Genomic DNA, 27,341 nt, shown 5'->3' with positions numbered 1-27,341 from the left:
GAAGTTGTGCAAAACTGACATCTCGGGAAGCAACTGCCTTTTCAAGTTCACCCATTGCTGTCACATACTTGAAGCTTCTAAATGAGCTTTATCTAGAGTGGGGTGTCTTGGGGTGTTTTTCTTCTTTCACAATGCCTAAAATTCTTGCTCAGTGTTTATTAAATTTTGGGGTTGATAAGTTTAAATAAGAAGCAAAGCTCTGTTAATCAATTGATTTTTCTGTCAATTCGGGAGGCGCGGTGCGAGAACAAGCTAAAAATGCCTCTGTAAACAACTTCCACTTCAACATGCTAGCAGATGTTATTCTATCACTTTGAACTGTGCATCACTGAAGTGTATTGGGATATCTTAAAATAGTCAGGGGTGGTGGCCAGACACGGTAGACTTCTATAGATGGTGAGGCTGTTTCGCTGCTGCAGTGAAATAAGCCAGAAGTACATGCTGCTGAGGTCGTTGGCTTGCTCAAGGTCAGCCTGTTCAAAGTCAGCTGCTCTGCTGTGAGCATGGTTACTGTCAGGGGTATATATAAGAGAGTCCTGATAATGTAAGGAATTGCTGTTACAAGTGAATTGGGACACTTCACAATTTTTTTCCCCCCTCTTTAAAGTCGCAGAGCTGCGGCTGCTGGTTTATTTCCTTATCGGAGCAAGCGGAACTTAATGTCAAGATAAGCTTTTGTGGCTTGTGTCTGTGAACAAATTGTTTCATTGATTTGGCAAGACTTTGTTTGTACTTTTTGCATACTGTTCATTAATTGTTTTATTGAATTCCCGTTTTAAACTTCTGCTTCATGATTAATAGGGCTGAACAAAAACCATTACGAGTATCATCCAGGAGTGGCAATCTTAGCTCATCCTAACTTCATGTTTATGAAGCTGTTTAATAACAAATGTATTTTCAATTCTCTCATTGTTTTCTAGTCAACATAACGTGGTCTCTAATACCTTATTATTCTCTGTTCATAGAAGCAGAAAACACGAGTAGATGTGTGGGTTTTTGATTTCATGTTTGGCATTTTTTTTAAAGTTCTGTAGAAAAGAGTGTTAGGGTTACTGTAATTTTGCAGGTTTTTGTGGGTTTTATGGATTTGGGGTTTTTTTTTGTTTTGTTTTGGTTTTGTTCTTTTTTTTAAATCCTGTCTGAAGATCCATGGGGGGCTCATGGGGATGGGAATGGATGAAATGTCATCCTGCCTTCATGTTGGGTTTTTTCCTGAGCTAGAGACTTTCTGAGTAACATAAGCTGGGATAACACATGGAGCATTTGAAGGTACCATGTACCTGCTGAAGATTCTAGTAATGTCAGCCCAGATTCCAAGTTAATCATGGTGGCTGGAGCAGCAGTGTGAATCAGAGTTCAGATGAGGGTTCACTTAGTCTTTAGGTTGCTTCAGTTTAACAGAAGGGAAAATCTTTCATGATTTTCCAGGCAAAAAAGCTCTTGGTTCTTGCTCTATTTCCTTTTTGCTGAGCTTGAATGATAGACCTGTTTGCCATGGCTGAAGTTTTGGGCAGCAGCTTTTATTTTTCACACATTAAAATAGATCTACTGAAATGTGATCCTTTTTTTTTTTCACTGCACTGATATTTAAGTCCCAAAGATCTGTTCCTCATACATCTGTGCGTACGTGAGCGTGGCTATATCAGATGTCTCACTTGCAGAAAATACCAGTGGTTGCTGCAGTGCTACCATTTGGAAATGCTAATATTTGTAAATATTGTGACAAATGGCTCCCACTGTGGGGCTCTTGTGAAAACATGGCTTTTGTGGTGTAAGAGCAGGTAGTACTAGATGTGAATCAAGGTGGTGGAAAGCCAAGCCTCTGCTGCAGCCCATCTCTTTCAGCTGGCATCCTTGGCTTCAGGGGAGAGGTGTTCTGTGGATGGAGGCTCCTTCTGCTTCCACATGAGTGAAGAGATGGAGCAGATATGTTGGAAGTCTGTTGACTGGAAAATCAAGCAGCTTGAGCAAGTGTAGATGGATATGTGAGCGTGTTTAGGGCACTAAAGACTCACGTGAAGTCAGACCAAAACCAGCAATAAAATACTAGGGAATTAAAAACCAAAACACTGACAAGAGAAGAAACCTCATGTGAGTTCAGGAACTGATTGGAATGTGGTATGGTGTCTAGGATAAAAGTAACTGTTTGGGATGCAATTTTAAGTAGAATTCAAGTTTCTGTGAATATAAATGGCCTGAAATGTCTGGACTGTTATATTTTATGCTGTATATTTGAATGTCCTTGGTCTGACAGTGCTAGCTAATGTTTTCAAGTTTTTTTTTCTTTTTTTGGCTGTTAATAAAACAGCCTCTAAGAAGTGAAATGGGATTAGAGGGCTGGGAGAAACAAGCCAAAAGTATTTCACAGATAAGATTTTCAAGCAGTTGCATTTTGAGACTATGACGTTGCCTTAAGAACATTTCCCCCTTTGTAAATACCAAGGATGTTTCAGTTGTTCCAGGACAGTGCAGTCTCTCACAAAATATCATCTCTTTATGTGATTACCTTTTTTCAGAATTGCACTGTTGAATTTTCATTAGTATTTGAATGCCTTCTTGGATGTTTCTGAGAATGATAGGGTCTTACCCTTGTAGTGAATTTTTAAGTATTCAAAATGTTTAAACCACCCAATACTTCACGATGAAATCTTTCACAAGAGTACACTTTATTGTTACAAGTGTAGTGCACAAAAGCTTTTTTAATGTTGAAGATTCAAAATTAATGGGAATTTAAAATGTATTTTAATTGCCCCAAATTGATTCTAGGAATTGAAGTGAAACAGATTTTACAATTATTTTTTTTTCTGTCTCTCAATAAAACTTAATTCCCTGGTAACTTTCAAACATGTCCATTTCATTACTTCTTTGAAAAACTGCAGGCATCACCTCACTTATGTACAAGACTTCTGTATAAATATAACACTATATGAAGCTTTTAAACTGCATATTGCTTGTTTATCAACTGAAAAACTGTCAGGGTGTGCTGTAGGTCATAGATCAGTACTAGCACTTGATACTTGCTAAAAAGATATGCTGGCAAAAGCCATTTTCACACTAATAGTATTTGGATGTTGTTCTTTGTGCCTTTTTTTGTGAACCCAAGTTAATATTTAAAATTTTGAGCTTCTGATTTTCTCACTTTCACTGCTTGCCATCCAGTCAAGATCTTGTTTTGTTTTTTTTTTTTTAAATTATGCTGTTTGTATACACATATTTTGTTGAGTGTTTTTACTATCTTGAAGTATTCTTCAAGAATACAAAGAATACAATGTCTCCCCTGAACCTCTTCTCCAGGTTAAACACCCTCAGCTCTTCTCAGCTGCTTCTCATAGGATTTATATTCCAGGTCCTTCAGAGCTTTGTTGCCTTTCTCTGGACCAGCATGGTGTGGAGATGCCGCTGATTTTGGACACTTCACCTCCCTGGAGGAGTAGCTAGGAGTAGAGCAGAGGGCTTCAGCATTTTTGGTAACAAGAGCTGGGAAGCAGAACAGGAGGATGTAATTTGTAAATTATATGGTATGGCTGCTGACTGCTTTGGTTTTCATACAGCCTTGAATTACTTCAACAATTTCCAGTAAGAAAGTATTCTTAAATGGAAAGCTTTCCTGTGAACACAGAGTAGCTGGGACAGCTCTGTAGTTGATGTCTGACTGTGCTGTGTAACTTCTGCAGAGAGAGGCACTAAAAACAAGGAGTGCTTAATTAATTCTCAGGTTTATTTCTGCTGGTTTTTAACTGGTCTCTTGGCCCTGCCATGAACTGGGAGTCTGCTCTCACTGAGTTGACAGTGACCTGTTTTTTTCTGATCAACACCACTTGCATCCCTAGTGTTTTCTTGCTTTATGTAATTTTCCTATTTGATGTAGTGTTTAATACAGACAGCAGTTGTTAAGCTGCTAAAAGCTTACAAAAAAAAATGGTTAGGAAACTAACTGATATTTAACAAGGGAAAAAACCCTGCAACCCTGCAGGGTATTACATAGCAGGATAATTAGGAATTAGCTTGTGTCATTAGTGCCCCAGTGCTCCACCCTGCCTGCAGAATGACTGTCCCACAGGGCTGGTTGCTTGTGGAATAGTGCCATGTGTCATTTGGGATATTCAATTTGTAGCCATGTATTTGCCTTCCTGAAAGAGCAACTTCAGGATTGCCTAAGACAAATTAGCACTAATTTTTTTCCACTTAATCTCTCTATACACCACTTCTTGTGAGGTTATGATTATTAAGCATCTACATATATAAGACACCTTTTCTTCTTTGTGTGTGTGTAGATTCATTTTTAGCCTGTGTAAAAATATGATCAAATGACTCCCCACTGACTCTGTTCCAACATAGAGGTATCTGATATAAAATTAAAAGATAAATGTTGGAATCTGAAATGCAAGGAATTCTTAGAACTTTGGGCTTGTAAACCAAAGCTTAGAATTAAACACGGGATTTTATTTGAGACCTTGGAAAAGGCTTCTAAACTTAGGTCTTAGAAGCGAGAGTGTGAATTTATAGTTTGAAGTGGAGGAAAGTTTAGAGTTTAAAATAAAACTAGTTACAGAGGTAAAAAAGGAGTTCAGAATGCAGTATTGGAAGTTTGTCTGTCATACTGTGGTTGGTTAAGAAAGCTTACTACACTGTAGTATGGGTCTATAAGACAGAATATTTAAAGATTGGGTCAAAACCATAAATATCCTTGTTGGCAATGTTTTATTAGTCAATAAATCCTTAAAATGTCTTGTAACTGAGAGTCTTGTGACCTTCTGAGCCATGCAGTGAAGATGTGAGCTGAACTCACCCTTCCTTACCTGTGTAGAAGGCAAGAAAATAAACTGTACCATCTAAAAGTTCTGAAGTTCTCTTTCTAGCTCATTCAAAACTCCTTCAAAAATCCCCCATAGAGAAATGCCCAAACTTACTCTAATATTCAATTTACTAAATTGGATGGAGGTCATGCCCATACGTGGTTTCCTGTTCTGCAGGTATTTTTTGACACTTCAGCATTTTCATTCTGTGTATCCAGAGGACTGAGCTTATGTGAGACCACTGACTCTGTCCTGCAGGCTTGTATGAAATAATGCCAGTGAAATACCCCTTCAGCCAGTTTGTTAACCAATGTATATAGGTCACATTCCCTCAAGATACAGATACAATCTGCATCATTGTCACCATTTCAAAGAAGGTGGTGTTACATGGATGTGGAATGCCAAATCCATAACAGCAACCTAAGCCCTTCCCTCTCCTTTACTGACAGAAGAAAAATTCTATTAGAAGTTAGTCACTTTATAATTAGTGCTGTTCTCTCTCCAGACACAGGAGACCTGCAATTTCCTAGTTTTAGCATGGCCTTTGTTTTGGGTTTCCATGTGTTTGTGATGGTGGGGGCCAGGCTGAGAGTGCTTGGGGAGCCAGAGATGGTGTTACCAAATGTGCACTTCTTGGAAATCTTGTGTGTTCATTTGTGGTTGCTGAAGTGTGGCAGAAAGCTGCTTTACATGGTGGTGTTTTATTGGTGCATCCCCCCACTGAGTATTGCACACATGCCTGCTCTCATTTCTTCTTGGTCATGAGTTGCATGGCTTTTGTATTTTAAATAGGTATGAAATTGGATGTAACAACTCGTTTCTCCTTGCTGTCATGCTTTGATTTTAGCTTTGCTTTCTAAGCTTAGAAAGATATTTTCAAACATTTTTCCTTTTTTTTTTTTTTTTCTTGTGGCCTTTGTGAGATGAACTTAACATTTTGTCAAGCATGTGATTTACATGCTTTGAGATGAAAGGCAGCACACAGGTCAGTGTGTTTTAGCAAATCAAAAAGTATGAGTGATTTAATGGCAGTCATTGGAGTGGATTCGTTCTGCAGTTTTTAAGTTAAGTGACGTAGCTGAATTTTTCTTCTGCATGAGGCAATGTCCATTTAGTTCCTCTTAAAGATTCTTCGAATGTTTTGAGTTTTTCATGAGAGAATAGTTACAGATACATTTCTGCAATTTCTCTGTGTATGTTGAACCTCTAACTTTCCAGTGGTTGAGCTGTGAGGACAAGCAAGAGCACCTGTTTTGAAAATGGACTGTGATCAGCTTCTTGGAGGGGGAGCTTGCACTTCTGAAATGGGTAGTGCAAGAAACTCCTGCAATAAGAAATCTGATGTTTGCTGGGTGGGTGTAATCTAGTGGGGATTTTTGGAAAAACTTAAGAGCTGACCTCTGAGCTTTTTTTGTCTGACTGATTAATGTGCATAAAGTGTGCCTGTGTCCCAGTACCACTGAACTTTTGAGTGCTTCAACCCAAATCTGACAGGAGATGAAAATCCCCAGGGTGCTGGTGCCAGAGGGAGGATTCAAAGTGACTCCTGCAGGATGAAAATGAAGGAGTTGGTAGTTGTCCTTGCTGTTTTGCAGCAGCTGTTTGGCAAGTCACTGTGTGCATAGCTCTGGACTAACTCAATAACACGTGTGGTGCCTTTGTATGCTATAGAAAACAAAACAGAGATTGAGGGTTGTTCATTGTTGTCTGGGAAGAGCGGTAGTGCAAATTTGAAGAAACAGCAACAGTGGAGTATAATTAAGTCCAGTGGTTGCTGATAGGTTTGTTTACATTTGTGTGGCATGACAGCAGATTCTCTTCTGCAGCAGAATGTGGCACAAGTGTGAGAAGCTTCCTGACTTCTGAAGGGGAAATAGTTTCCTGATGTTGACTAAGAGCCTGTGTTCTTAGTTCTCTCTCCAGCTCATTGCTCAACGCTTGCTTCTCATGGCACTGCCACTGCAAGAGGAACAAAAAACTCTGCAGACAGGGCAGGGAACTTTATTTTTAAAAAAAAAGACAAAACAGCCATACCCCTGCAACTGCAAACAAAAAACTCTCCACCCAGCAACCAAACTGACCAAACGAAAAGCCACAAACCCCCAAAAGCAAAAGACATCCCCCCCAAAAATTGTATTGGGGAACAGAGGAAGGGGGTGCATTCTCAGAGATAACTGTAGCTGTATACACCTGTACTTCAAGGATTGTTTCCTCAGAGCAGTGTACTGCTGTATTTAATTTTTATTCTGTTAGGTCCTTTGGTTGGGTTTTTGGCCATCCCGTGAAGAAACAAATACTTCATGATGTCTTGCTTGCTTTAACTAGTATGTAGTATCTTGTGCCAAACTTCTGTAGGTCTGAGCCTATGAGTAAATAGCTGAAAAATTAAAATTGGCCCAGATTGTTCTAAAATACGCTTCGATGCTTGACATCTGCAATACTGTAATGTGGGATTCCTCACATATTTCTCCTAAGCACTGTCCTGTAACTCTGCAGCAGCTTGAGCAGGAAGGAAAAGTACTTTATGCCTGTAAATTAACTTCAGTGGGAGTCACATCCACCTTGTTGACACAGCACGATTAGTTCTGTGCTTGGGGAATTCTTCTATGGCTTGGAAGTGTGTGGGTCTAGCAGGAGCCGAGGTCAGTCCTGTTCTGCCTCCTGCTGAACACCCAGGCTCAGCATCTCCCAGCTCGGTCCCTGGGCACAGAATGCACCTGGAGAGGGTGTGCAGGAACAGCTCCCTGCTGCTCCAGCTCGGCAGCGCTGTGCCGGCCGTGGCTGGCTAATCTGTGTAATTATTTTGAGTATTTAAGTATCTGCAGTTAAGCAGCCAGGCTTTGCTGCCTTAATAACATCTTACGCAATGGGACCCTTCCCACGCTCCTGGCGGCTCCAGGCTGGAATTTCAGTGTGCAGGAGGGGTGGGAGTCACTGGAAAGGGACTGTGTGCAATTAACAATATTTTCTTTTGCAAGTCAAAATATCTTTTATTTTTTCTCCAAAATCTTTTGTAAACAGTTATTCAATTTTTTTTTTTTACATTGAATGAACTGTTACATTTTACTAGAGAACTGGTGGCTGAAAGGGATTAATACCCTAGGTGTTAATTTATGATGGGGTTTAACAGTCTTTTTTTTATATTTTGTCAAATTTAAACTGGATTTTAAGGAAAATATTTTAATTGTTGTACTTTCCATTTATAATCAGACTAAGTTTCCAATTTGTTTTTTCTTTTTCATTAGCTATGATCTTTTTGCTTTATTGGTCTCAGGTGTGGCTTGTCTAAGAAAAATATGAAAAATTTGTCATGCTTTGAAACTTGATTTTTATAATTTACATAACTGACAACTGAATGTTTTTGATACATTTTAAAATAATAAAAATAAGTACTCGACACATGTCTGTGATCAGCAAATATATCTCAAGTAGACCTAGACATCATTACAATATAATTTCCCCTGTAAAGGGGGAATCTTCCTATGCTCAGTCTCATTATTTTTCCTGTATCAAACATAATCTATTCAGTAAAAGATGGGATGAGGCAGAGGGCTATATCTAATAACTCAGTGAAGAATGTAAACTCAAAGGTGCAGTCAGTGTCCAGTCTCTGCCGCATATTAAAGGTAGTTTTTGTTGCTTCTTGTCTCTTCCTTTTTTTTTTATTTTATTTAAATTAATGACATACTACACTTCTGGCCAGTCCAGTTCTGTTTTATGAAATAGGTTCTGTATTTGTTGTGTGAAAAGGTCCTGATGAGGAGCTGCTGTGTGGTGCAACAGGCAATTTTATTGCATGAGTGACAAGTGCTTTGAAGTGTGATCAGTGGCTGCTGGTGTTGCTGAGCCAGACAAGAGCCCAGGAAAACAGGGAGAATTGTGTTGGAAGGATGGGTGACATTTTCCAAGCAGCCCTGTGTCAGTACCGTGGGGTAGCACTTTCTGCCAGTGCAGAATGAGGAAACTGTAACTTGCTTTCCGAGTCCTTTGTGCAGCCAGCACATCAGCCTGTCCTGTCCCTAACAAGCATGTTTTCTTTGGATTGTGTTCCCTGTGTACTTTAACCTTTTTGGTTACTCCCCTTTGGCCCTTCTAGGGGGGTTTGGGGCCCTTTAGGAAGGCTTGTGCTCTGTCTCCCACCCAGCATTATCAGCATCAGGAAACACAGAGTGTTGTTGGGAGATGAGGAAGGAAGTTAGACTTCAAAATTCCCTAGTTTGGAACCAGTTAGGGTTTTTTTATTGTTTTTGTTCCTGTTGCTAAGCCTAACTTTAAAATAAATTCCCTTTATGTGAAATGCAGCAGATGATGCCACTTGCAGGGTTTTTTTTTTTCAGTTTCTTTCTGATTTCAGTTAGATGCTGCAAATGGAAATGAGATTGGAAAAAATGAGGGTTCTGCTTGTATTGACGTGGTTCTTGACGATTCCATGAAAGCAGAAAGGTCAGAAGTTCCTTTTCCTTGTTTACCCCCACAGAAATGTGAGGGTGAGGGCTCGGCACAGGATGGGGCACATTTTCCAGTGGCATTATCCTGAATGCAACTTTGTGCAGGAGAGGTTATCTTGGAGAAGGTTATTTCTGTTCTTGCCTGTCTCACATCTCTGTGTAAAACCTGTGTATTGTGTGTGCTAAGAAATGGGTGGAGAAAGTGAGTGTGTATATCTGCGGGTTGCTTTTGATAAGAAAAATGTAAACATTTTCATGAGAAGTATTTGCTGAGAATGCAGTGCTGGATTTGCTTTCCCTTGAAAACATCTGAGAGTTGAGTTCCAGGCAGTAGTCAATTTTCACAGAATCAAAATTGAATCTAACTTAAATCTAATTTGAACTAAAAAAAAAATTACCAATGGTAAAAATCAGACGTTAGGTTCTTGGTTGGCTGCTAAATGTATTTAGCCTTCCAACCTGACTGATGCATGATCTAATTTCATTAGAACAGGTAATCCTGTGTCATGTATCTCTTGAAAGTTCTTTGCAGCAGTTTTTTTTAGAGCACTTTGGGTACAAATTCATGATGAGCTTGGTATAATAGTTGCACACAGGATAAAGAAAATAGCTTATAGGTTTGTTCTGGAAATGATGACTTGACAGTAGCCTCCAGCAGTGGAATTTAGCTATCAATAGTGTGTTAATCCAGTTAAGTAGAGAGCCTTTCATAGGGAAATAAGAGTCATGTGTTCTAGCTAAATAATTACCTTTAAAGTAATCATGCAACTTGTAAACATTGCCTCGATATTTTAGTGATTTCTTTTTTTGACACAGTTATGACACAGCAATAACTTCTTATTGAAGCAGTGGCACATGCAGTGGCTTTGGATGCTATTTATTTCAGAACATTCTTATCTAAAGCTGTGTTGATATGTGTAGGCACTGACTTCATCAGCTAGTTTTTGCCTGTTCCTGTTTACTGTTTAGAAAATACCAAATGTATGACAATTGTAATGAAGCTTGTGTTTATAAAACAGTTCTAAATCGTAGCAAGTTTGCATTGAGACACACTGATGATTTGGAGGAGTTTATAAAGCCTGGTTCACCTGGTTAGTGGGTGTTCCCAGGGGTCGCTTTTCACCCTAGAGATCCCCCTGGATCCTCTTTCCCCTCAGGTGATGAAATCCCCTAGGAGGAAGAAGAGCCAGTTAAACGCATGATGAGCTCCTTCAGTTAACCCCTGGTGGAACTTTAATCTCTCAATTAATAGATTTTTAACACAGTTTTGTTTTCTGTGCTGAACAGCGAAACAAAAACCACTATGGTTTCACTTGTCTCTCATTTCAGTGGGTATACTGGCACCAGTGGGGCATAAGAAATACACAACACAGTGAGGTATGTGCTTATTCTGTAGAACAAAGCCTATTTTTGGTAGTCCTCTTCAATTTGGTACTGTTGATTATTAGCTTTTTTTTTTTTCTTTTTGTGCTGATGAAACTATAATCACTGAAAATTGAACACCCTCGCCCCCTGACCTTAGCAGATGAAGTCTGATGGTGCTTGTTAGGTTGGTTCGTTGGTGCTTGTTAGGTTGGTGATGGTGCTTGTTAGGTTGGTGATGGTGCTTGTTAGGTTGTTAGGTTGGTGTTCCTGGTAGTTCACCGTGCTGCTTTGAGGCTGGAAAGGTGATGGAATCCAGTGAGTGGCAACTTGTCATCTGCATCCTGTCATCCACAGTTCATATGAATATAAAATGGTATCAGGGATATGCATTTGAGTCTGTTTTTGTCAGGTTTAAAATCATAAAATCGATTTAGAAACAGGTCTGGCATCTTTGAGGAACCTTCACACCTACAGATTTATAAATCAGTCAGCCTGTTTACATCAAGTTTAACTGCAGCAGATCCATAAATATGTTGTGTAGTTATGGTTTTAAATTGCAAAAATGATCACTTCTTACTCTGTGGAGCAGTAACCATCTTGGGGAAAGCACTTAGTAATCATAATGGACTTTATTGCTACATGATAGTTAATAAGCCTTAAGGGGAACGCTGTAGCATTCCACTGGCCATCCTTAGAGGACCTGAAAAGGTAGCAGAATGTAATGTTCTCTGTTTTGTAACAAGGCCATCTTACCTTTTATTTCCAGGGACACTTGTGTGAGGTCACTAAGGTAAAGGCCTGTTTCCTTGCTACCTCACCAAAGCAGCTTTCTGTCTTTAGGTACTTACAGTACCCTACAAGGCTTGATAAGTCAGTGACATACTTTCTGTAGACTCCAGTGATTTTCATCTTCAGATGAAAATTTATTTAAAAATGAGTCTTTGGGGATTTTTTTGGATGTCTGCTGGACTTTATGTCTTTCTCGGTTGGTTATTTCTGTTTATGTTTGTAAAAATCTGTAATCTTAAATCATAGTACAAGCTGATTTGCCCTAAGGCCATTTCCAGCACCAGAGACAGAAAATAATAATAAGAATAAAGAGTTTGTCTAGTTTTGAAATGACTAATGAAAATACCTGCATTTATCATTATGCTCTAATGGACTCTTCCTCATAAGGTTATGTTACCAGGCTCTAATTCTCTTCTATTTTGATTTTGATGTAGATCTGATACTGTTCTTGTTTCCAGCTATTTATTCTCAAGAGACTATTTCTGTGGAAGGCTTCAAGTATTCCAGCATCTCAGCAATTGTCTGATAATGGATAATTTTGCTGCTCCTTTCCCAGCAGCATCATTAACGTATATGTTGTTTACAGAGCCATGACAAGGCTGGTTGACAGCATTTCTTCCTGGGTAATTGTAAACAAATTTGTAAGCCTGTCTTGGCAGTGGGATTACTGCCAAGGATTCATTTAGTATATTGGCCTGCTTGTGGTGATTTATGCTACCCGATTCATGGATAATATACGTTCTTATTCATGTATAGTCAATAGTGTTCACTGATGTCAATCTTAAAATTGCCATTTTGTGAGGACGACATCCAGGAAAACTGATAATGGGGAAAATGATGTTACACAGAAGTCCAGCTGTGCTGCTGATAGTGATCCTATCTGATTTCACCCATAAACTTTGGTCAGTGTCAGGGACCCAAAAGAACTATAGCACCTTGATGAATCTAGAAGAAAACCACCAAGGTTTGCAGGCAGCCAAGTAGGGCATTGCTGAAATGGAGCTGGGGGTGGCTGCTTTTGGGAGGTGTTTTTTTCTTTCAATAAGACTTTTTTCCTTCCCCCTCCCAATTTTAGCATATTCAGGTTGCACTTATTTTTGTAGCTTGACTTCTTCCTAGAAGTGAAAAGCACAAAGCAAAACTGCCAGAAAACGAAATGAGCTTGACTCAAAAGGAAATATTAACTCTGTTAGCAAAGACACGGTAAGGCCCATGCTAGGAGCTTTACTAAAAAGCAATGACATAATGCAGGGCTGGCCTTTGAAAGTTTGTCCTACCAATTTGTGGTGTGACAACATAACCTAAAAATAGTTCCTGGCACTATATAGAAAAAGTATCACTTTGATTTGAGGATTTGTTTTTCCCCCATGGAAAATTCATGTATGCTGGAAACAAACCAATGTGGAATTCTGCAGATATCTAAGGAAATCTCAGATACCTTTTTAGTAGAGATTTGTCAGCTGGACTTCAGTTTTCATCTTTTCAAAGAACAGGAGTTCCTGGTAAATACTCCTACTGTGCAGACTCTCATAATCCCATAGCCTTTAGAGCACTGGTCAGGGTTTGGCCATCACATGCAAAGCAATCCAACTTCACAATTATTTTATTTTTGCAATTTTTTTTAGTTGTTGGTGCTTTGAATAAATTTTTAATTGGTGTTGTCTTGGTTTTGTATTTTGGTACAAGTCACTTGAAAGCTGAACCCGGAATATCTCCCCGGCCTAGTATGGTACTAAGATGGATTATGGGCTTTATGTAGTGTGTATTTCTGTTCTCTGTTGAGGACATATTTGAGATATTTGACATATTGATATTATATTAATGCATGTCTAATAGTTCAAATGAAATGACAGTTGTGCTCTTGAAATAACTATTGCTGTTATTTTTTTCAAGTCCAGGAAATTTTGATTGCCCCTCACACTTTTCCAGAAGAACCTTATGGGGGCCTTGTGAAATTCTGTATAATTCTCTCTCTGCACTCTGAGAAGAGCAGGCAGTGAAGATAACTTCCCTTTCATTTTCCTCTCGGAGACAAAAGTTCTTCAGCTCAGGGCACTGAGCACTCTGTGTTTCAGCCCAGTTTGAGCAGTAGCAGTTATGTAAATGAGGGGAAAGTTCCTTGTCTATTTGATCCTTGTTGCTTCTGTTATTATTGTCAACAAGTGTGCCTTTTCCTAACATGAGTGTCTGGCTATATTGGGAACAGAATGAAGTTTTTAGCCATAACTAATGAGCTACTTGCAATTATTAGTGTCCTGGACCAGACTCAAAGGGTTCACTCAGATGAAAGGCTCCCATTATTATCCATTTATTATCTAGATCTCAATTTTATATTATTTTTTTTTTTTCTTTAAACTGCGCTACCTGTTTTTAACTTCCATTTGCTCACAGCAACATTTTAACATTCAGCATGATTAAAAAGAATTCTCAATATAATCTGGTTGCCCTGATTTCTTCCTCTAGTGTGGTGGTAGAGGGTCTGGGGTTTAGTATTAGGTATCAGGCAAGAACTGCTTTAAAAATATCACATTTATGTAGTGAGAAGAAGAAACGAAAAAAATCTCTACTCAACGTTTTAGATGCATTTTTTGAATGTAAATTTACTGCAAAAATCTTTGCAAAGCAGGGCTTGCAGAAATGCTGGGGCTCTTTGCTGTGGTCGCATTCCTGTCGTAGCACGTTGGCAGGTCTGATGTGACATCAATTCTGAATGTAATAGATACATAGTTAAGCAGTTTATTTTAGGAGCCAAAACTCTTCTAAGAATAGACAGGCTCTCCTTTCAACAGGAAAGGACAAATAAACTAAAATGGAATAATAGGGAAGGAAAAATAGGAAAACAAGCAGAGAGAAAAAAGCATTTAGGAGAAGAATTAAAGAGGGTTTTATTGGGGTTCAAGGCTGGGGTGAAACATTTGGAGGGACCATCGCATCTGAATTCTTTCAGCAGACTGGGCTGTAATGGGATGGGCTGGAAGGCTGAGGTCTTAACAGTCTAGCCTACCAAAATAGACTTGTGTAGTTTTCCTATTAGCACTCCATAGGTTAAATTCATCAGGGAGGGGAAAAAAAAATAACCTTTAGATCTTCTAAAGTAATTTCTTAGCTCTGTCAGAACATTACCAGGTGGTTTTCTGTCGTGCCCCAAAGCTGAGGTGCTGCTGTGTTTCCCCATGGATGTGTCAGTGGGATTGCTAAGCCATGGGTGAGGATGAGACTTGTTCTGGTGGTGTCATATTTACACCACGGGTCTAATCATAGTAATTTGTATGGGAAAAACTCGCCAAGTCAGCCACTCAGTTCACTTGCCAGAACATAAATAACTGCAGCAGAATTCAAATTAAAATTAAGATTGTTAAGTGTTTGTGTGTGTTGGGTGTGTTTTTCTGCAGTGTTCTGTGGAAGTTACAGATTCCCACAGGACATTGAGTCAGACATGTATGGGTATTAATCCAACAGAACATTTAGTAACTAGAAACATCTAAAAATATTTTTATTCACCAAAAGGTCTCTACTAGTGTAACCTTGAGAAAGCAGATTTAATTTCATGTGTGTTAATTCATCTGCCCCAGTTGTTGCTCTGTAGGTTTTCTGTAATAACTTTCTTTTTTCTTTCTAGTCTTTCTAATTTTTTGTGTTTCATTTTGCAGCTGGCATAGGTACTAAGTGTCTACATAACATTTTATATAGGGGGGTATCCAAAGTGAAATGAATTCTGGTGTTCCATTTATGTAGTGAACAGGACATGAACCTCCAATGTGAAGCTGTGGCATCAGTACGTGACATTTTGCAAGACACTGCTGTTTAAATTGTATGTGCTTTGAATATTTGAATTCTAAGTGATTATGCTGCTGTTAATAGATAATTTCTTTAAAATACTAGATTCTCCTACAAGTCTGTTGCTTGTTTGTCTTTCAAAATTAAACAGCTTTAACAAGCCTACCATTTCTGTTTATCCTGATGTCATGTTGTCAGTGTTGAATCTTGATTTGACAATGTTTTTATAATCTAGTGTCACTACATAAATTATTTGTAATGAAAATAGAGATTTTTTTTTTCTAAGATTACAATTTTTTTAAACTTCTTTTTCTGTTAATTTTTGGTGAGCTTTCTATAACTTAAACAATGTAACTTGAAGTCAAAATTTATCAGTCTGAGTTGCAAAATTTCACCAGAACACAACTTTGCATCACCCAGATGGGCAGGTATCAGCAGTTAAAAAAATCCTTTTCACAATGGACAAGGATGTGGGCAGATTTTCTTACTCTCTGCAGTATTTGTGGGGTGTGTTCATCTCCAGTGCAGAATTGCTGTGCAACAGCTTTATGCTGGAAAATTATTTCTAATAATTCAGTGGTTTCAGGGCTTATTGAGCTCTTGGGCTGAGCTTGTTGCCCCGTGTTGGAGCGCAAACTCTGTTTCAAGTTTTGCTGAAGAATTGAAGAAATTTTCCTTTGTGTTTTCAGGTTAGACTTTTCTTTGGTACTGGGGATATTTTTGTGTGAGTGGTTTTATTTTGGTTTTTTTTTGGTTTTTTGGTTTTTGTGGTTTGGGTTGGGTTTTTTTTTTTTTTTTTTTTTTTTTTTTTTTTTTTTTTGTTTTTTTTTGGTTTTTTTTTTAATAGCTGCTTAAAATAAAGTAATATGTTACAATGCACTTGATTTCTTGGCATAACAGCAACATCCTTGTGTTCTCTTTTTTTTTTTTTTACATGAACTATGCCAGTAACGTAGACCCTCATGCTAAGCAGTCATATTAGAAAATAATTCCTCTTTCCACTGCTGGGTTTTTTTACAGCAGGATCTGTCTGCTTGCTTCTTTAGAACCACCATACCTTTGCACCCTGAGCCCCGTTTTAGGACTGTTGTCATCAAGGGCTAAAACACAAAGAGCCTTTGCAGAAAACTGATTTACAAGGCCTTGGCATTCTTGACAAGGATGCTAAAAGCAAATACTGCTGTGCTTTTTACTCTTTTCTAGAAACTCTCTACCTGTTCTTCAGCTGATGTGTTTGGGCTCTGCAAGTCCACGTGTCTTGTATTCGCGGGGTGCCTCGGCATTGGAACAATGATGAATCTGACTCCATGGTCTCAGAAGGCTAATTTATTATTTTATGATCTATATGTTATTAAAGAGTACTAAACTAAACTATATTAAACTACTAAAGAATAGAGAAAGGATACAGACAGAAGGCTAAAAGATACTAACAAAAAACTCACGATTCCTTCCAGAGTCTTGACAGAGTTTGACCATGATTTGTCATTAACTCGAAACAATTCACAGCAGAAACCACTGAAACAATCACCTGTTGGTAAACAATGTCCAAACCACATTCCAAAGCAGCAAAACACAGGAGAAGCAAATGAGATAATATTGTTTTCCTTTTTCTCTGAGGCTTCTCAGCTTCCCAGGAGAGAAATCCTGGCGAAGGGATTTTTCCAGAAAATACGACGGTGACACATGTAGGCCCTTGTCGAGTTAGAAATTGTCATTCCCACGGAATCAACAATAACAAAGTAAAGCAGGGAGGGGATTAAGTTCTGACATGTTTGAGCTGTGAGGCCTTGAAACATCCCACGCTGTGCTCTTCTCTTGTCCTCCTCCAGAGCTGGAAATGTGTGTTTGATCCTCTCCTTGGGTGGAGGTCAGCTCGTGGCTGCCAGCAGCCCCACTGCCTGGCCTTCCACAGCCACTTGTGCTTGCCTTGACTGCAGTCACTGTTCCAAACATGATCATTTCAAGTCTGGTTTTCTTCAGAAATAATCTGGACAATTCAGCAGCTCATCCCCGGGCTTTGTTTTGTACAAAAGCTCTGTGTGAGATTTTGGATGTTCTCCTTTTCTGGGCAGAGGCAATGTCTGTGTGACCATCTCTTGCAGCCTTCGACCAGGGAAGGATAAAGCACGGCAGGGTGGTCCCACAGTTAGGAGTAAATCCTACAGGCACACAAAGGGTATTGTCCAAATTCAGTTATTGGTAAGTAACCTCATTTGACACTTAAAATATTGACACTTTGCTATCCAAAATGTAAGTATTAAATAGCAGGCTTTATTTATCAATAAAGCATCTGAAGAGTCTATATCTACACAATTTTGTTCGTTCTGTTGCTGCATCAGTATCTACTTTGCTTAATTTTCATGTAATTCAAAAACTGCTTAACCTGTCAAGCATATAAATAAATCACTCGGTAAGTCTTTTCAAGGAAAATCAAAATCATGAAAAGGCAAAAGCATAAACATCTGGTTTTAATAAAATCAAGTCCTCCTTTCAGGAGAGATAGTGGATAATTAGAAAAGAGTCTGCTGAAATCACTTGTTTTATTATTCTCATCTCAGCAAATCAAAGAGGAATAGCTAAATTATTATCTTCAGTATTTTTGGTAAGTGGTTAGAGAAAGTATATTAGCTAAAAATTTGTGCTTGCTCTTTTAAAACAAAACTGTGTCTCAATATCAGGAAAAAGATCTAGGATAACTTGTGATTTTTTTTATTATTTGAGGAAATTACCTAGGATTTAATTTTTTTGTCTCATTTAATTTCTTGGTGAATTTTCTTTTTCCCCGTTCAGTTATGAGCTAAAGAAAGTAAGTTCTAAACAATTTTTTTGCAGCCATTGCTTCTTTTTTCAAGTAGTCACATACATGGGCTGTTTTCTATATAAGATTTCTAAATCCATCTCAAGGGCAGATCCGGGTTCAAAGTTAAACTGGCAGCTGCATGTCAGTCTTGTATGTTATATATATATATATATATCTATATATATATATCTCACTGGGAGGCTCTGAGAGGAATTAGGTCTTTTCTAGCTGTCGAGCATGCACAGTCGTATGAAAATGTTTTATTAGGCAAAAGTGAGGTTTTGTCATTTCTGTAGAAAAACTCATCCTGTGGCCATAGGATTTTACAGGAGATACAGAGACCGCTTTCCCGGTGTCTTCACTACCACTTTCCATGCACCAAACTCCTTCAGAGGAGGAATGAGACTAGGAATGAGGGGGTAACTTCCCATATCAGCTTGAACATAATTATTCTCACTGTATTTTAAGGTACATGCCTTGAATTGTGGAGAGTTGGTGGAATTGAATCTTTCCTGCTACCTCAAAGACAAAGATACTCCTGTCTAGCTTAGCCAATGTTTCCTGAGTCTGTGTCTGAGCACTTACATTTTTGATTTCCAAGTCCTCTTACATTCTTAGAGTTTAAAAAAATATGCCCCATCTCAGAGTCTGCTACTTATGTACTTCCCAATGCCTAATCATGGAAGAGTTAAAAGAACCCTAGAAAACTACAAAAGCCAAGAGTGTGAATGTGAATCTGTTATTCAGTTTTTGATTATTGATTTGCAGCAGTGTTCCTTCCAAGGAATGGGGAGGAAGGCTTGTTGTCTGGCATGGTGTACCATACTTACATTTCTAAGATGAAATATATGTTAGCAAATGACACTGCCACTCTGACATCTCAGTGCACTTAAAAGCAAGAGACAATAAATTCAACCGTAAAAGTGTTCTTAGGAAGTGCAGTTGAGTGTTTTTTTTTTTTTTTAAGTGTAACACAACTATTTTAAAGACACCTATAAATTTTATTGATATAATTCTTATTTTAATAAAATGACATTACAAGTAACATGAGGAAGATTGTAGCGACTAGAAGGTTGTATGCAAGATTGTAGTGTGTGACAAGGGATTTGCTTGGATAACTCATATATTTGTGCAAGAATAGTGATTTTAATATGTAGGAAATGAGATACGTGTATATTCTCAGATCAGCAGTCTGTGTATCCTGGTCTTTTGTTGCTGCAGAAAATTTACTGTAGCACAAGGTTGCACTTCAGTGTCTTCTGATGCAATTTTCTTACAGCTCTGCACAGTTGATGGCTGTTCTTGTTTTACATGGATTCAGCCCTCACTTGTGGATATTTTCCTGTCTATCCATTCTTAAATAGTCCTAATATTTTTTATCTCAACAGTGACCTGTGATTCCAGGAGTAATTGCAATTCTGGCTTTAAAAATCCACTTTTATGTTTATATCAGCCTTTATCTCAAAGTGGGTGGGGGATTCCTTGGTCTTCTAGTGTGAGGCAGGGCATTAGAAACACCTGTCTGCTTCTCTTCCCTTATTTATTATATAATTTGAATAATGTTACTGATCATTCATTCTTCCCTGAAGCTTTATAGTTCTAACCAGGGTTTCTTCCTGTACCCAAATCTCTTCAAGTCTTTAATTTGTGTTGTTCTTTTCTGCGTCTTTTCTATTTGATGTATCCTTTTTCAGATGGGGGTGACCAAAACTGAACACAGAATTCAAAAGTGAACACACACTATTCAAGGTGAGGGAATATCACTAGTTTTATATAAGGCATAATATTTTTTATATGTCTTTGTCCTTTAAAAGTAAATACTGATATCCTGGATATTTTTGCTCCCAATTGTAAAATATTTTTCTTAAGTAATCTGTAAAGTTGTCTAGACTTTTCATTGAAGAGTTGGTTAATTTATAACATAATTTCTTCTGGGTAATTAATTAATGAACATGGTACCTTAATTTTCACTATGGTTTACCGTACACCCTGTATGCTCTACTTCCTGTTGTTGTGTTGATGTAATTGCATATTTGAAATTCCTTCTGAAGACCATCATGAATCCACTATAGAGCCAACTGATCTTTATATCCTTCATCATTTCCAGATTTTGTCATTACATGGTTCCTTCCCATTTCATCCTTCAGATTACTGAACTGTACTTGCCTGTGAGTTTTTTCTGGCTGCTGCCACCTTGATTTTGATCCCTCCAGCCAAGAGTCTTCCCTGTGTTCTTGCAGATCTTGAAGAAATGTTTGCACTCCTTCATGTACATGGTAAAGACTGGCAGTTGAAGAGAGTGAATTGTACATGAGAAAACTCATCAGGATGCCCATTGCCAAGTCTCATTAATTTACTGACTGCATCTGCTCCTTCTCCTAGGCCTCCTTTCTTTAGGAGAAGAATTGTGCATCTCACAACCCATGTGTGGTTATTTCCTTCCTGTGCTCATGATGGCAGCAGGGGCAAAGACTGGTTTACTCAGGCTGGTAATGTGGTTTGACTTCAGCTCTTGCAAATTGGTTTCATTTACATGAGTGGTCCATACCAGGGCTTTCAACAGGTCATTAATAAAAAGAAAAATTATAAACATCCCACCCTTCTGATGGCTTCCTTGCCATTAGTGTTTCTTATCATGGTGCCATTGTGTCGTATCCAGAGTAGATAATTAATAGGCATTGTCAGCACAGTGGTAAATAGAGGTAGTAAAGTTTGAGGGGAGGAAGGCTGTTTGTAAACTCCCCACTCTGGAGAGCAGCAGGTAAATAAACCAGTGCTGTGATCAACAGTCGAAACACTGACCCTCCCACGCTGCCAAGGAAACAGAAATAAAAATTGCTCAATTTTTAGTCTCACTTCCTTCATCTCTGAGGGGTATGTGCAGAGTGACTGTGTTATTGGACCTTCATGCGAACATACTTGAGAAATTATTCCTGCATTCAACTGAATTCTTCATGAAGTGGGGAGCTGCTGTTCATATTGTCTTGTGCTGTTCTTCAGTTGTTACTTTGTACAGCGGCTGTTGGGTTTTAGCTTTTTCATGTAACTTCTGTTCTAATTTGGTTTTCTAACCAACCATTTCTAGGTGATGATCATCTGAAATGGTTTGACTTCCTACAGACTTTTTATGACTTATTTTTGTAGTATGGGTAATTCTTGCTCTTCATTCTTTGTTCCTCCAGTGTAAGGAAGAAATTTTCTGTTACTATGCTGCAGTTTTGATTTTTTTAAGCAAGTTTTTGCTTGGGGTTTGTTGTGGTGGTTTTTTTTCTTTTTTTCTTTTGTGGTTTTTTTCTTTTGTGGTTTTGTTTTTTTTTTAATCCTCCATCAAGGAACTATCTCATTGTTCTTCAAATTTGTTCATTTTGTTGCTTTATTCCAAGATGGCTAAAATGCTGAAGCTAAACTGTTTTATGAAATATTCTGGTCTTTGAACAAGTTAATGGGACAAATTGTGTGATTTCTTCTCTCGTAAGTTTGCTTACAGAAAGTTACAGTGTAAATATATATACACACTATATATACTATATATATATATAGTATATATACACATATAGTACATACATATAGTATATGTATTTATGGTCTGTGATGTAATAAATGGAAATGTGACTATCCAAACAAGCAGCTGAAACAGGTATTCATTTGTCTTTCATCTTTTTAGATCTTTCTAATTGTAAAGTCTAAGCTGTGCTGTTTTATGATAATGTTTTTAATTAATGTTTAATTAACACTGATAAGAAGGAAATAGGTGCTTTCTCTCTTAAAATCTTGCTTTTAATTTAAGTGCATTTAAGTAAGATTCAGTGTCTTTAAGAAGGTTAGAAAATTCGGGTCTTCTCCTTGTTGATGTCTTGGTATGGGATAACAGGTGCTATTTGCTGAGGTGGAGACTGGTGTCTTCTGGTGCACTGAACATCTTGTCATCTGCAGTAAAAACCAAGCAGGGCGGGGTGTGTGTGTGTGTGTTGCTGTTTTGAGAGAGTTACACTGTTTTTTGAGTAATCTGATGTTAAAGGGACTGTTGGGACATCTGCAGTTCCTGCCACTCTCTGTGCTTGTAGTTAGGAAAGGGAGTATATTCCTTTTGATGGGCATGGTGAAATATTCCTTATAGGAAAAAACTGCTGTGGGTCATCTTAAAAACAAAAATTGGAGAATAATTCTTTCCACTTTAACATTTTTTTTCTTCAGCTCTCCAGGCAGATTTTTAACAGGAACTTTAAAAGAAGGAGAAACAGAAGCAGGTGTTTTTGAGCATGACATTAACAAACCTGTGTTTAACAAAAATATTTGAGCTGGTTAAGACCACTCCAAACATAATCAATCTCAGCTACAGTTCTCCTGCAACTTAATTTGCTGTGGGGAAGTTGCTCCATTAAGGACTAGCATGATAGGTGACATTGGCCCTGACAGAGCAGCAGCTCTTCATCTTCCTCTCTTCAGGCTGGCCTGAAAATGTTTTTTTGTTCCCTGTACTCTGCAATGGTGCAGGTAGCTGTGCTCAGGAGCACATTTATTTCCTCTTCTTTCTGGATGGCAGGTCTGGTGTTGGCAAGTGAGGGGCGCTTCACGTCTCCTGAAATACCTCCCTTTTCCTTCGACTTACTTATTAGTGATTTTCTTTGTGGAAAAACCACCAGATTACTGTATTTTGAAACACAGCAAGCAACCTCTCTCTCTTTTTTTTTTTTTTTGCCATTGTATCTCCCCTCATCCTTCTCTCCTTTGGGATCCTGTCTCTCCACAGGGACAGACAGACCGACAGACTTGCGACTATTTTTGCACGGCGCACACATTAACCATTGAGTAAACCTAAGAGGTTTTACAGAGCTTATTTTAGCAGAAGCATTTGTTAAAGCCCCTGTATGCATAGGCTGTGTGTATGTATGTTCATTAACTATTCAGGGCTGTAACATAATACAACAAAAGGAAGTGTATTTTAACAGAGATCTGTAACAACCATAGGCAGACTGGCACCCAGCCAGCGGGGAAAGGCAGACGCTTCTCACTGCTATTTCTGTCCTGTGGCATCCAGGGATGTTGAATTGATTTCTTGGATAACAAAACTAGCTAAGACTTACTGCGGTGTCAGGATCCTGCACTGCAAAAATACATATGTTTGATCCCTAGAAGTTTATTGTAGTCAAATCTTTGGAGGCAGTGGAAAACTGAGCCTCTCCAGTTTCACTGCCAGCATGACAAGATTTAGCCTTCATACAATCACATCCAAAATGGTCTGTGGCAAGGATGGGGAGAACTGAAGTGCTAGCATGAATGGAAAGTACATAATTATTTAACAGAATATCCTGTCCTATAGATTTTCTCATCTAAAAAGTGTTGGATTTTCCCTGTGGCAGAAGCCTAAATGGCTTCACTGGTCAGAGATGGGGCAGAGCATTGGGAGTCATTTCCCTGGTGGTGAACATGCATCCTTAGAGCTTGAAATATGTCTATGTACAGCTACTACCAACTACCCCTTGTGAAAAGGAATGGAGATGCTTCAGCTCTTGATCTGCTCTACAGCTGCAAGACTGCTTCTCTGTCCCAGTGTAGCATAAAAATAGGAATTTGTTCCCAATCCAGCACCTGTCAGTAATTTAAAGAATATTTTGATAAAGGGAAATGTCAGAGGAGAATGAGATACGTAGGTATTTACTATGATCAGAGTCAGTTTTGTGTGTGGAATGTCAATGGCAGGATGTGCTGAAGCATAAGATTTGTGAGTTTTTCCCCAGGTGAGAAATCCCACGTTTCCTGGTCAGTTGGATAGTCCCGTTCTGCCCAGCTGTATTGGGAATTACCCTTGTGGTTTTAACCACCTTCCTGCTATTCTGTGACATGCTAAGCAAACAACAGATTGTCTGCTTTAAAAGTAGATCCCTTCATAGTGTGATGCTTTAAATAATACTTTACATCTCCAGGCGTCTTTCCATGTTAGAATGCAAATATAAATTCATTCTTTTTCCTTTTGTTAATAGCTTGAATGAGCTGGGAGGGAAGGTTTTAAATGGACAAATACAATGAAAATGGATATTTGTAAAATACTTGAGTTCCATTTCACGTGAACAGAGATGTTAAAAGCCCCTTTAGCAGCTGTGTCAATACCAATTTTTCTGGTTCTTGACTGCAGACATAAATTCAGATGGTGTTGGTTAAATAATTCACATTTGTTTTAGGTGAAAAATAACACCTGCTCCGTTTAGCAAATGCAGTGCTTTCATTTAAGTGATTTAAAAATTGATCACATTCAACTGATTTGAGTACATTAAGGGATTTGCAGTTACATAATTAAATTGATATTTTAAATAGCTTTAAGTGTACTGTACAGTTGAGAAGTGTGCAAGTGGATTTTCAGATAAAACTTGTAGTCGGGTATTTTTTTTTTAGATAAAAGACTGTTGTGTTTGGAATATAGTTACAGACTTACGACACTGAGTGGGCAACTCATTTGAGACATCCTGGAGGAAAGGCAAAAGTTCTGCATCAGGGATATTCTGTTTTCCAGGCATATCAGTTATTTTCATATGCAAAGCAAACTGGTACTTGTAGGAACAAAACATCTCAGAGCTGCAAAATACTAGCACAGGTTACTTAGATAAATAAAAATGCAATTTCTAATGCTGTGATTTTATTGAAACAATTATCAAGAAATAGATTTTGGTTTTTTTAATTTTTTTTTTTGTCATGTTGGATTGTTGAATGACCTTTCTTCCCCAAGGAAAAAACTTCAGTAACCATGTTTGATTTGCAGAGCACCAGAGATCATACTGGGATTGCCGTTTTGTGAAGCCATAGACATGTGGTCGTTAGGGTGTGTGATTGCAGAGCTGTTTCTTGGATGGCCACTGTACCCAGGAGCACTGGAATATGACCAGGTAGTAGAATAAATTTCACTAGCATATGTGCACTTCCTGCAACTTAAGACTTTCAGCTCATTTAATCTGGAGTTTTAAATGCTAATAATGTCCCCTATTATGTAGCTTTTCTTCAAGTCTGTTCAGTGCTTTTAATTTAGCCTTATTGATTGTTCTAGAAACATAAATCCTGATTCTGACCCAGACTGTATGTTGTGCTGCTTTTTTTGAATTAAGTTTCCATTTGTCCTCCCCACTCCATCTTATAAAATAGATGTTGGTATTAAAGCTGCTGTTTCTGATGGAAACCAAAGTTTGCAGCTACCATCACTGCATTATAATCTCTCTTTCATTTGCCATGAACAGGGTTGACTCTGGAATGTCTATTCAGATGTCAGGATTAATTGTGCTCTGAATACTTTCTGATATTTTCTGGAAATCCAGCAAAGCTCAAGGATTTGAGAGCCTGTACTTCACGAGGAACGAGAATGAGCTGTCACAATCATACTGTAGCTAGGTAGGGGTAAAGCTTGGAGCTCTTAAAGCTCTGCCCTTGCTTTGTTGGAGTTTTCAGTACTGACACCATCAGCACTAGTGAGCAAACTTAATAAAACCCCATGTTGTTTCTAATGAAAGATGTAGAACATTTTTATTTTAAACACTTGGAAAATAATGTGGAATTTGGGAGGAATGTAATGAGCATGCCCTCCTGGTTTTGAACTTTGCAAGCGAAGCAATCTCTTGAAAACCTCAGAAGGAGCAGCACAGGCTTTTTGCTAAGTTCTTATCTTTGATTCAGCATTTAGTTGTGAGGATGTTGTTTAAGTTATTCAAGTCCTGCTCATGGAGTGGGCTTTTGGCTTTCTGCACTGACAGATCTGAACTACTTTGCTGAAAATTTGTTTGTCACAACCATTTTCAGGGGATATATTAATTTTGTGTTGATGTTGGTAATATTTCTGTTTCAGTTTCCTTCATTTACACAAAACGCAGTGTTTCACTCGGGGAAGTGAGCTATGAATGGAATGTGGGTTGATGCTTTGATGCATTTACAAGACCTTTTTGCAGACTGTTGCTGTTAAAATAGAAAATGAATGAGGAAACATCTAACAACCCATATAATTTGCTGTTCTTTTTAAGGATAAAGTGAGGGCATTTGTTTTTTGGAAAGAATCTATAACGCTCTCTCAAAAATTTCCAAAAAACTCGGCAAACTTATTTAGCCCTTACATATTATTCAAGTTTGCTGGAAGCCTCATCTAGCAACTTGCCTGATCTTCATGTTGGAGAAGTTGTGGTGGAAGAGGGGCTGCAAGCTCCTCTGCATCATCAGGAATTGCCTTGCTTTAACTAGGCTTGTAACTGTGCTCCAGCAGCTCTGCAAAACTTGCTTTGGAGAAATTAGATTCAGGGCTTTTCTCAGTATCCATGAGTACAGCAGGAGCAGGAGATTGCTTCCAAGGGAATTCCTGTCCTCCTGCTACGTGGTGTGTGTCACTGAGTAAACAAACAGGCTTTGTGCTGCATTTCCCCCCTGTCCCCCTGTGTGTGGCAGCTGGCACACTGGCCCTTGAAAGGGAGCTCTTAGTTCTTACATTCATTTGTGGTTAGAAGCAGTAACAGCTGTATTTCTCGGTAGAAAACAGCCCTGTCTTCTGAGCTTTAATACTTATTAGAAACAGGCACAGGCATTTAACTGCTGAATTTTTCAACTGATGCACTGGCTTTTCCCCTCTACTTTTTTAGACTCTTTTGTTTTCTGAGGACATTATAAATGATCTAGAAACATTTCTTTTCAAATAGGATTCTCCTTACTCCCTGAGGCAGAGAATTATGGAGGATACTAAACCCCAGAAGTTGGCAGCATTGTGTTTAGTTCCTCCCCACTTGGGTTGTCACTTTTCAGCAGAAGCCTCTCATGTTCCTTTTTCTCTCTACTGCCCATCAGTTTTTCTCCTCTCAGGTGCTCCCAGCTCTCAAGTCCTCTCTTTCATTGACTTTATCTTCTCATCTCTCAATTTCTGATCTGGTGTATTTGGCCACTCCTTTTGATTTTTCCCTTTCTTCTCTCTTATTCCCTGGCTGCTCCTGCTTTCCCAGGGGCTGGCTCACCCCAGCAGCCCCTCTGTGGACCCTGCCCTTCAGAAGTTCAGCCCTGGCTGCTGGAATCTGTACCCTCTCCATCCCGACCTGCAGCAAGCTTGGTTTTCAATTATTGCCAAGTACAGTTCCAATTCCAAGGTGGTTTTTAATTCTGAAATACTGCCTCTGGGATAACCCTCCCCTTGCAGAGTGAGTTAACATTGCATGCACAGTAGTTAAAACACATCATGTTTCAACAGATTTCTGTTGGAGCCTTGAAACTTAACTTGTCTAGGTAATCCATTGATCACCAACTCTGATAGGCAATGCAAAATGCATAGTAAACCATCTAAAATAAATGAATTTTGAACATTTCAGAGCAAAATTTCTTTCAGGCATGAAGCCAGTCCATTCCCATCACACTCAG

General features: G+C 38.6%; 1 protein-coding gene across 4 annotated transcripts in view; it reads left to right on the top strand.

Annotated features, from left to right (window-relative positions):
• HIPK3 (homeodomain interacting protein kinase 3) overlaps positions 1–27,341 on the top strand; it is a 68,602-nt gene that overhangs the window by 22,444 nt on the left and 18,817 nt on the right. For all 4 annotated transcript variants that reach the window (XM_041423321.1, XM_041423322.1, XM_041423320.1 and 1 more), the window contains exon 3: positions 24,730–24,853. In XM_041423321.1, the coding sequence (XP_041279255.1) occupies positions 24,730–24,853 (124 nt within the window). The remainder of the gene's footprint in view (positions 1–24,729; positions 24,854–27,341) is intronic.

This window comes from Onychostruthus taczanowskii, unplaced genomic scaffold (assembly GCF_017590055.1).
Source record: "Onychostruthus taczanowskii isolate IOZ18803 unplaced genomic scaffold, ASM1759005v1 scaffold76, whole genome shotgun sequence".
Lineage (NCBI taxonomy): Eukaryota > Metazoa > Chordata > Aves > Passeriformes > Passeridae > Onychostruthus > Onychostruthus taczanowskii.
This window is presented reverse-complemented; position numbering and strand designations above follow the sequence as displayed.